The sequence below is a fragment of the Salvelinus sp. IW2-2015 genome, unplaced genomic scaffold (assembly GCF_002910315.2).
Source record: "Salvelinus sp. IW2-2015 unplaced genomic scaffold, ASM291031v2 Un_scaffold2437, whole genome shotgun sequence".
Taxonomy (NCBI): domain Eukaryota; kingdom Metazoa; phylum Chordata; class Actinopteri; order Salmoniformes; family Salmonidae; genus Salvelinus; species Salvelinus sp. IW2-2015.
Window position 1 is genome coordinate 43,006 of NW_019943758.1, and position 11,791 is coordinate 54,796.

Genomic DNA, 11,791 nt, shown 5'->3' on the forward strand with positions numbered 1-11,791 from the left:
CTTATTGCTTGCAGGTGACTTTGTTTCCATTCAGCACAAGACATTAGTGAGGTCCGGGCCACTGATTTGGCCGATTAGTGCCTGGCCACAGTCGGCTGTCTAATTCATCCCAAAGGTTTTGATGGGTGGTCAGGGCTGCTGTGCAGGCCAGTCAAGTTCTTACACACCGATCTCGACCAAAACATTTCTGTATGAGCCTCCTTTGTGCACGGGCGCATTGTCGTGCTGAAACAGGAAAGGGCCTTCCCCAAACTGTTGCCACAAAGTTGGAAGCACAGAATTGTCTAGAATGTTATTGTATGTGTAGCGTTAAGATTTCCTTCACTTAACTAAAGGCCTAGCCCGAACATGAGAAAAAGCCCCAACCATTATTCCTCCTCCACCCAACTTTACAGTTGGCACTATGCATTGGGCAGGTAGCGTTTTTTCTTGCATCCGCCAAACCCAGATTTGTCCGTCGGTACTGCCAGATGGTGAAGACTGATTCATCACTCCAGAGAAGTTTCCACTGATCCACGCTCCAACGGCCAGTGAGCTTTACACCGATTCCAGACGATGCTTGGCAATACGCGTGGTGGGATCTTAAGCTGTGTGCGGATGCTCTGCGACCATTTTAGGCTAGTCACATCTCAAGGATTTTCTCTCAAAGATGTTTGACCCTCCAATAAATATTATTACAAACGACACAAAATCTAAAAAAGTAAATATCATCAACTCGGTTTACAACAAAGCTAAAGAGTTAAACTAATCACCAAACTGGGGCAGGCTGATTGAGTAGGCTCTATCGCCGTATAGTAATTAGAGTCCACAGGAACGGGACTTAACCAAGCAGCTGACTCACTTTTTCATCTGGTGGTAGACTTAATCAAGCCTCCTGACACGATGCACCTCCTTCTGGTCACGCCGGGTTGCATGCGCACCACACAACACACACGAACATCCTCTCTGGAGATGTGTGTGGATATTGGACAGGAGTGTGTGTGTACTAGGAGGACCTTATTGCCTGTCTCTGTGTATGGTCTGTACCTCTTCCTTCCTAAGCTGCGACAGCCAGGCTTGTCGGGGCCTCCAGAGCTCCTAGGAGGTCTCGCATGGCGTGAATCAACAGCCGAGTTGACCGTCCAACGAGATCAGGTAGTTATCCAGTATGGTAAAGGTGAGATCAAGAGGGAGGAGGAGAACAGTCTAGAGGTCAGTCGTCCATGTGGAACCGCCATCCAGGACTACTCGCGTGACACTAGATGACGGGCTTCTTATCTATCTGGCATTAACAATTTAGCATTCATGCAATCAACACAGAAATACAGATAGTAAGACACAGTGTATAACTTCTGACTATTAACCACCAGCTGTGTTAGATGTTAGTAGTTACGCACGGCGACAATAGATATGTTGTGTTGTTCGTGCTAGCTATAATCGAGGACACTAATTCTCAGCGAAGTAGCATACATCTTTATTTAGTAGTACAATAGATGCTTGTAGCCTGTGTGTGGTAAATAGTGTGTGCGTCTATTGTGTTGTGTGTGTCGTGTCGTTTGTTTTGTGTTAACTCACTAGTAACCACCGCTTGCCGTCAACTGTGATGTGGTTTCTGTGTCTCTCGATAGGCACGTCCAGAGCGAAAACACTGGAACGAATTCCGTGCATCTTCCTGGTTGGGTACTCTCCGTCCACAGTCAGACCTATGTTGCTACGCGTGTACTTGTACCTGGGATGGCTTTGGCCAGGCTTGGTCTCGGCGCACTACGCTGTCATCACTCTTGGATATACCACTCTCTCATATCGGGGCCGGGGGACTTATTTTCTTCGTACTATACTGACACTTACACCTGTTGTATACTTCTAGACTACCACATCAACACAATACACCGCACTTATCCAACAACTAATACACCAGGACTCTCTGTTCAATACATTCACGGAACTCCTAACACATTGGTTACAGTTCCTACTAGCTGATCACCGTCTAACTAACTACACACTACCTACACGTACACATCACACACTCTATTCACTAACGTACCACACACCACACCACATCACGACATACACACCATCACCACCGAGCCACCACACGATATCACAAACACAAACAAACCAACTCATATCGTAGCAGACTGCGCACAGGTTCGCCTTATGTGCCTCCTTATGATTACAGTTCAAGAATACTATTGTTCTAGTTATGTAGTGCGCAGTGTGTGGTACTTGAAACTAATGAGTATTTAGAATAATTTAGTATAATATAATATAGAGTTTATTTGTTGTTTGGTTTTGTTGCAATCGTGGGCAAGGGCTACAGCCAGGTGGTATTATACTTACTCTTATTATAGGAGGTCTGCTTTCATCCACTTTTATAAGCTTCGGTTCTTTGTCTAGGACTCGACAAGCTCGGTATCTATTTTTTCTACGGCCTATAGTACACTATGGAAGGAGCACTCCACCCCCTTCGTCGCGTAAGATTAGAAAGCCCTTCAGTACTGACTAAGTCCTGTGATATTACAATTGATATGTAGGCTACGTGTGCTTTTTAATTTTTTTTTATGGTGTTCTGTTCTTGAGCTGTTCTTGTCTATGATGTTCTGTTTATTATTCATTCTGTATTGTGTTTTCATGTTTTGTGTGGAACCCCAAGGAAGAGTTAGCTGCGGCTTTTGCATGCAGCTAATGGGGGATCCCTGATAAAATACCAATACCAATACTCAATGATAAAAGAGATGGCATGTATTATGAAATTGTTTTCTGCCACTCACATACGTACCAGTATGCAAGGCATAGTTCCACAAGTAGTTACCAGAGATCTTACTTTAGAAGCGAGCATTGGTTTGACCTTCTAGTATGATGTGACTGGTTGGGGCCTGAAAAACCCTCTCCTTCCTAGGGCAGAGATTGTATTTATAGTCCGCTAGCAAAACATTTCAATTAATCTCAGACACCTCAAGTTTATGCTCGTTAAATATAGTGTCATACAACTTCAAGTAACGTTTCCATTTTTGTCTGTTGTCTGGTAACAAAGCTGCCAATTTTCATGGCATCACCAAACATTCCGTAATTTTAGCCTGCAAGAGTATCCAATTTATTGGCAATAACGATCCAGAATTTGGCTGCCTGTGTAAACCACAGCCGAAAGGTTTGACTGTAAACAGGACCAATGCATTGAACAAGTTAGTTGAGGAATGTAGAACTGACTGAATTCCAGGGAAACCGTTATGAATGAGGTGTAGCCAAATCAGGAACTAACCTGGTCTGTACGAGCATTAAAATAAAATAATTGTATAATCTAAATGCCATACTTTGTATACCTACTCAGACGACACAGCCAAACCTACAAAGGGGTATTGTCCCATTACACCCTGGTGTGAGTGTGTATTTTTAATAGAGAATATGTGAGCCGTTGTACATAAAGGGAATTAAATAATTGTTTCTGCCCGCACCAGTATTCTCAAGTTTAGAATTCATGTAACAGACCCCAAACACACCCACGCCTGATGGTCTAACTCTCAAGCTGAGTGAAGGGGGATTTTCAGAGAACGACTATAGAGTGTGACTTCCTTTTCAACTAACATACCGGGAGTATTYTAGAACAGCAGCGCTCGTCAAAGGAAATCTCTTCTCTACTCTTCTCAGTGTGTGTTTGTGGGTCTCTAGCTACCAGTCAGTCACAGAGAGATAGGGAGGACGTACAGCCAGAGGAAACAGACATACWACTCCTAACAGAGATGTCTGTTGGACCCCTCTCCTCCTTCTCCAAACAGGGAATACTCCTACTCTCTATCCTCCACTATGGTTAGTATTGTATGSAWTCTTTACTTTCTGYTGCTCATGTTTTGTATCAATAACATTTGCTTGCTTTCATGATAAAGTTAGGATTAAACGGTTAACTTCCTTGTTGGTTTTAACTAACTTTAACCCTTATCCTAACCTTAACCTTTACCCTAAACATTATTTTAAACCTAACCTTAACTTAACCTTRGCAAGCAGATGCTTATCAAATTATATTTTGTTSATAGTATGACCATCTGTAGATCATCTACAGTGCATTCAGAAAGTATTCAGACCCCTTCCCCTTTTCCACATTTTCTTAAGTTACAGCCTTGTTCTAAAATTGAAAAAATAAATACAAATTCTCATCAATCTACACACAATACTTCATAATGACAATGTGAAGACAGGTTTTTAGAATTAAAAAAATATATTAAAAAAAATAAGAAACGGATTCCTTACTTACATAAGTATTCAGACCATTTGCCATGAGACTCGAAATTTAGCTCAGGTGCATCCTGTTTCCATTGATCTCCTTGAGATGTTTTTACAACTTCATTGGAGTCCACCTGTGGTAAATTAAATTGATTGGACATCATTTGGAAAGGCACACACCTGTCTACATAAGGTCCCACAGTTGCAGAGCAAAAACCAAACCATGAGGTCGAAGGAATGTCCGTAGAGCTCCGAGACAGGATTGTGTCGAGACACAGATCTGGGGAAGGGTACCAAAAAATGTCTGCAGCACTGAAGGTCGCCAGAACACAGTGGCCTCGATCATTCTTAAATGGAGGAAGATTGGAACCACCAAAACTCTTCCTAGAGCTGGCCTTGGTCATGGAGGTGACAAAGAACCCCATGGTCATTCTGACAGAGCTCCAGAGTTCCTCTGTGGAGATGGTTGTCCTTCTGGACGTTTCTCCCATCTCTGCAGCACCTCACCATCAGGCCTTTATGGTAGAGTGGCCAGACAGAAGCCACTCCCCAGTAAAAGGCACACCCTCTTGGAGTCTGCCAAAAAACACCTAAAGGACTCTCAGAGCATGAGAAACAATATTCTCTGTTCTGATGAAATCAAGATTGAGCTCTGTGGCCTGAATGCCAACCATCACATCTGGAAGAAATGTGGCACCATCCCTACGGTGAAGCATGGTGTGCAGCATCATGCTGTGGGATGTTTTTCAGCGGCAAGTACTGGGACACTAGTCAAGATCGAGGGAAAGACGAACAGAGCAAAGTATAAAGAGATCCTTGATGAAAACCTGCTCCAGAGCGCTCAGGACCTCGGACCTGGGCGAAGGTTCGCCTTCTAACAGGACAACGACCCTAAGCACACAGCCAAGACAACGCAGGAGTGGCTTGTGGACAAGTCTCTGAATGTCCTTGAGTGGCCCAGACAGAGCCCGGACTTCAACCCGATCGAACATCTCTGGAGACCTGTTAATAGCTGTCCCCATCCAACCTGACAGAGCTTGAGAGGATCTGCAGAGAAGATGGGAGAAAATGCCCAAATACAGGTGTGCCAAGATCAAAACAAGAGTCAAAACCAAGAAGAATCGAGGCTGTAACGCTGCTAGCTGCAAGGTGCTTCAACAAAGTACTGAGTAAAGGGTCTGAATACCTATGCAAATGTAATATTTCAGTTTTTTTTATATATATAAATTTGCATACATTTATTGAACCTGTTTATGTTTTGTCATTATGGGGTATTGTGTAGTTTTGATGAGGGGAAAACCATTTTTTTTATCCATTTTAGAATAACGCTGTAACGTAACAAGTGTGGAAAAAGTAAAGTGGTCTGAATACTTTTCTGAATGCACTGTATTTGGGACTATCCAAATAAAGTGTGACCAAATAACTCTTGAATAATAATTACACTGCAGGACAAGAACAACTGCTGTTATGTCCTAATACTAAAGTTTGCTTCATTGTAACTGTATTCTTTAATTCTTACTTAATGAAAGAAAACATTGTTTAAAGGTTAATAATATATGATTGATTGTAGACTGCCATGTATTTATAATGTTGCCCATGCAGTGTATGATGCATTTCTGGTGCATAATTACAGTGTAAACACATTATGTAATATTAATAATAGTTCAAATAATAATAACAATTCTAATAATAACATAATAATAATAAACTTTGGCATTTATGTAGCGCTTTTCAAGGATCCAAAGTCTCTTACATGTGGTGTTTGCATTTCCACATAAACTCAGCAAAAATGAAACGTCCTCTCACTGTCAACTGCGTTTATTTTCAGCAAACTTAACAAGTGTAAATATTTGTATGAACATAGCAAGATTCACAACTGAGACATAAACTGAACAAGTTCACACAGACATGTGACTAACAGAAATTGAATAATATGTCCCTGACAAAGGGGGGGTCAAAATCAATAGTAACAGTCAGCATCTGGTGTGGCCACCAGCTGCATTAAGTACGGCAGTGCATCTCCTCCTCATGGACTGCATCAGATTTGCCAGTTCTTGCTGTGAGATGTTACCCCATTCTTCCACAATGAAACCTGCAAGTTCCCGGACATTTCTGAGGGAATGGCCCTAGCCCTCACCCTCCGATCCAACAGGTCCCAGACGTGCTCAATGGGTTTGGCTCTTCGCTGGCCATGGCAGAACACTGACATTCTTGTTTTGCAGGAAATCACGCACAGAACGAGCAGTATGGCTGGTGGCATTGTCATGCTGGAGGTTCATGTCAGGATGAGCCTGCAGGAAGGGTACCACATGAGGGAGTAGGATGTCTTCCCTGTAACGCACAGCATTGAGATTGCCTGCAATGACACAAAGCTCAGTCTGATGATGCTGTGACACACCGCTCCAGACCATGACGGACCCTCCACCTCCAAATCGATCCCGCTCCAGAGTACAGGCCTCGGTGTAGCGCTCATTCCTTCAACGATAAACGCAAATCCGCACATTCACGCAGATGAGCAGGACCCTGGGCATCTTTCTTTTGGTGTTTTTCAGAGTGAATTGAAAGGCCTCTTTAGTGGCCTACGTTTTTCATAACTGTGACCTTAATTGCCTACCGTCTGTAAGCTGTTAGTGTCTTAACAACCGTTCCACAGGTGCATGTTCATTAATTGTTTATGGTTCATTGAACAAGCATGGGAAACAGTGTTTAAAGATCTGTGAAGTTATTTGTATTTTTACTAATTATCTTTGAAAGACAGGGTCCTGAAAAAGGGAAGTTTATTTTTATGCTGAGTTTAGTTGATTTGTACGTGAGCAGAGGAGCATATATTTATAAAGATCCACCMCCACTTCTCTTTTCCTGTAATCTCATCCTGTTCTGCTGAATGTGGGGGAGGAGTGGACTTGAATAAAGTMAAGTATGAAACCCATTAAATAATGAAATCCATTATTATCTATTCAGTGATGGGGTAAGACTTTACATTGCAGTCTATTATTGTGTCATTATTTGTGTAGGCACACTGTAGGTACACTGTGTACAGTGTAACATGAGTAATTACAATACTTTCTACACTCTACTTTCATTAACAATAATTACACAGTAATAAGAGCCCTGTAGTGTAAAGTGTAACCATTGATCATTGTCAGGATGTCATGTTGTGTACTTGTGTGTTTCAGGTGTGGGTATTTCTCTGTTCAACAAAGCAGTGGGGGACTCAGTGGAGCTGCCCTCAGGCTTAGAAAGGGAAGGTATCAAGTCAATGGAGTGGAAGTATAAAGAAATGGTCATTGCAGAATTTGATGGGTACGTTTCCTTACCAAGATCACAGTTTGAGGGGAGGCTAGAGATGAACGACAGTAACTTCAGTTTAATAATAAGAGAGCTGACACTGCAAGACTCTGGGGAATTTGTAGTTTCTGCCGCATCAAACAAAGGAGGCCAGATTCCAACCAAGACCATCCATCTTCAAGTCCATGGTAGAATGCTTTGTGCTTTCTCAAGGTTTTATCTTGTATAGTCTTTCTCCTGAAGGTATGGTCCATTTAGAATGATTATCKCTCTCTCTCTCTCTGTTTCTCTCTCAGAGCCTATATCCAAGGTGGTGATCCAGAAGGAGATCACGCTATTGGCCAACCAGTCCTGTTCAGTGTGGCTGCTGTGCAACGTGTCAGTCGGCTCCAACCTCTCCTACACCTGGGAGAGAGGGAATGAGACGTACAGGGACAACGAGCMGATACACTTCTCTCTGTCACCAGCAGACGGAGACATCAGTGTAACCTGCAACGCCTCCAACCCAGTCAGTGAGAAATCTGCCTCAGCAACAGTGAAGTGTAGTAATGACACAACCACCCCAGGTAACTAAATATCATAATAATGACATTGGGTAGATGTAATATACAGTATTATGTAATACATGTGATAACATTGGGTAGATATAATGTAGTATTGTGTAGAACTTGTGAATGACATTAGGTAGATAATATATACAGTATTATGTAATACATGTGATGACATTGGGTAGTATAATATACAGTATTGTGTAGAACTTGTGATGACATTGGTAGATATAAATATACAGTATTATGTGGTAAATGTGGTAACATTGGGTAGATATAATATACAGTATTATGTGGTACATGTGATGACTTTGGGTAGATACAATATACGGTATTATGTGGTACATTGATAACATTGGATAGACATAATATACAGTATTATGTAATACATGTGATGACATTGGGTAGATATAATATACAGTATTGTGTAGAACTTGTGATGACATTGGGTAGATAATTTACAGTATTATGTATACATGTGATGACATTGGGTAGATTAATATACAGTATTGTGTAAGAACTTGTGATTGACATTAGGTAGATAATATATTACAGTATTATGTAATACTTATGACATTGGGTAGATGTAATATACAGTATTGTTAGAATGTGATGACATTGGGTATGATATAATATACAGTATTATGTGGTAAATGTGGTAACATTGGGGTAGATATCAATAATCGTATTATGTGGTACATGTGATGACATTGATAGACATAATATACCAGTATTATGTAATACATGTGATGACATTGGGTAGATGTAATATGGAACTCTGTAGGCTTTAGCATATTGCATAGTCTAATCCAGTAGTTCCCAGCTCCAGTCCCTCCAGTCCCCCAACAGTAACACATTTTTATTGAAGCTCCGGTGACAAGCACACATGATCTACTTGTCATTAATCATCAGGCCCAATTAGTGTAATTAAGGACTGTTGTTTCTGGTGCTACAACATAACATGTGTGCTGTTGGTACTTAGAGGACTGGAGTTAGGAACACTGTAAGTGTAATTCTGGTCCTGGGGACCAAAGGGGTGCACATTTAGGTTAATGCTCTGACACTACAGGAGTGATTCCACTAAGATATGATGATGAGTTGATTAGTGGAATCATGTCTAGGGCAAGAAATAAAACGTGGACCCCTTTGGGTCTCCATGAGCAGGTTTCAGAAACACCAGTCTAATCACATCTGTRTTATAGAGTATGATACATGGATGAAGTGGTATAGGATCTACATCGTGGTACCAGTAGGTGTCGCTGTGGTGCTGATCCTCACTGYAGCTGTGGCAGTGTATTACTGCAGGGGGAGCTGTAACACGGGTATGTACAGCATAGGGGTCTCATCTATACTTAAAGTGACATTTAAGGCTCTGGAAGTATTCTTAGTATCCCTTAACGCAAAATGTTGGCCTTGGGAATATTATGGATATCGGAAAAAGAGTGTGGAACCTCATAAGTGTGTAATTTATTCATTCTTGGGTATGTTTGTAGATATCCGGTTTGGTATCTATCTGATTGTTTGATATTTTGTTCTTGTCATACACAGCTGATGTAACTGACGACACAAGAATGAAAGATGTGAGTATGCATTGCCGTTATTATGTATCTGAATGTGTCTAAGCCCATGTGGGTCGTTCCACCCACGGTTGCAAAGGGAGGGAATATTGCTGGAAACTTTCGAAGTTAACCAGTAAACTACCAGAATTTTGGTCACTTTCAAGATTTTTATGTAATTTATGTAACTAGTGCCCCTTTTGGGTATTTCAGATTTTCACATGTGTCTGTAATTATCTCTGGCCCCCTGTGTGGCCTTATCACATGTAAAAGGTATGAAATAATTAAATAAGATGATTTTAAAATATAAAAATCAAATCACAAAGCTGTAAAAAAGTATCTGAAATATAAACCATCAACTTAGTGAATAACATTGATGTTTAATATGAGGGTTTCAGCATGAAATATYCTTTATATGTGAGGAGTGAATATTTAATTAATAACAGAACGAAGTAAATGCAGACACGGGAAGAAACTGAGGAAGTGACAGATATAGGGGAGGCAATCAATAAGTAATAGTCCAGGGGAGTCCCATGAAACACTGAAGCGAGTAACGATGGTGACAGGTGTGCGTAATGATGGGCCGCCTGGCACCCTCGAGCACCAGAGAGGGGGAGCTGGAGCAGGCGTGACATCATATTTGTTTTACACACTTTAAAAATAATGGGGTCATACTGTTGTCTGTTGTGAAAAATGTTAATAGAAGAGTTACAGAGTTAATTGCTATTTTTTTATTAATTACTCTATTTTCTCTTGAACCATATGGTCTATCCACTAGAAACTCACCGACAATATGGACACAGCAGAGGTGTAAAGTACTTAAAAGTACTACTTAAGTGTTTTTTTGGGGTATCTGCACTTTACTTAACTATTTATATTTTTGACAACTTTTACTTTTATTCCGCTACATTCCTAAAGAAAATAATGTACTTTTTACTCCATACATTATCCCTGACACCCAAAAGTACTCGTTACATTTTGAATACTTAGCAGGACAGGAAAATGGTCCTATTCATGCACTTATCAAGGGAACATCCCTGGTCATCCTTACTGCCTCTGATTTGGGGGACTCACCAAACACAAATACTTTGCTTGTAAATTATGTCTGAGTGTTGGAGTGTGCCCAAAGCTATCAGTAAATTTAAAAAACAAGAAAATTGTGCCATCTGGTTAGCTTAATATAAGGAATTTGAAATTATTAATACTTTGAATTTTGATATTTTAGCAATTTGATATTTTAGCAATTACCTTTCATACTTAAGTATATTTAAAAACAAATACTTTTTATCGTAGTATTTTACTGGGTGCCTTTCACTTTTACTTGAGTCATTTTCTACTAAGGTATCTTTACTTTTACTCAAGTATGACAATTGGGTACTTTTTCCACCACTGGGACACAGATATATATATAAAAATGAATACTATATGTAATATATCTTTTTTAAAGTTATTCAAATTTAAATTACCAAATTTACCATCGATTGACATATATTTTCTGTTGACTACCAAAATTACTGAAGATTCAGAAAGCTTTGGTAAATTACCGGTAGTTTTGTAACCCTAGTTCTACCAATTCAGTGCCTTTTGAGAAAGCGCATCTTGGTCAAAAGAAAGTTGTAGATTTCACAACATTTTTACATTCTGTCATAAAAAGCATGTTCAACTCCCTGAAACACATGTTTTCCAATCTCAAGAGGTATTTGAGGAGATGATTCAACTGTATAATTCCAGAGGAAATCATTAATATTTATGTAGAAATTGTAAATCTTAATTTTAAAAGGCTGTCATATTACATGAAATACCCTTTAGACTATGTGAGAATTCCCATAAATCTGCATTTTTATATGAATACAAATTTGCTAAAGTGGGAAAATTGAAAATGTCCCTTCTGCACCCTGTATTTCTAGGAAGATTTCTTTTTTTTTTTTTTTACTTTACCCCCTTTTTCGTGATATCCAATTGTAGCTACCGTCTTGTCTCATTGCTGCAACTCCATACGGACTCTAGAGAACGAAGTCGAACGGTCGAGTAGCCATGGCCGTCCTCTCAAAGACACCGAGACCCCTGCGCAAGGGCTTCACTGGTTTCTTGGACACACTGCTCTGCTGTAACCCGGAATCCCGAGGCGCAACAATTGTGTTGGAGGAAACACGTTTAATATGGCTCTTACTAGTGGTTTTTTTTTTTTTTTTTTTCGCCATCAGG

The 11,791-nt window shown here is 40.4% G+C and overlaps 1 protein-coding gene across 1 annotated transcript in view; it reads left to right on the plus strand.

Annotated features, from left to right (window-relative positions):
• The first annotated feature begins 3,502 nt into the window (after positions 1 to 3,502).
• The window catches only part of LOC112073956 (SLAM family member 8), a 12,396-nt gene continuing 4,107 nt past the window's right edge, over positions 3,503 to 11,791 (plus strand). The window contains exons 1-5 of the mRNA XM_070440338.1: positions 3,503 to 3,783; positions 7,371 to 7,670; positions 7,779 to 8,048; positions 9,233 to 9,352; positions 9,579 to 9,646. Of these exons, the coding sequence (XP_070296439.1) occupies positions 3,717 to 3,783; positions 7,371 to 7,670; positions 7,779 to 8,048; positions 9,233 to 9,352; positions 9,579 to 9,646 (825 nt within the window). The 5' untranslated portion in view covers positions 3,503 to 3,716. The remainder of the gene's footprint in view (positions 3,784 to 7,370; positions 7,671 to 7,778; positions 8,049 to 9,232; positions 9,353 to 9,578; positions 9,647 to 11,791) is intronic.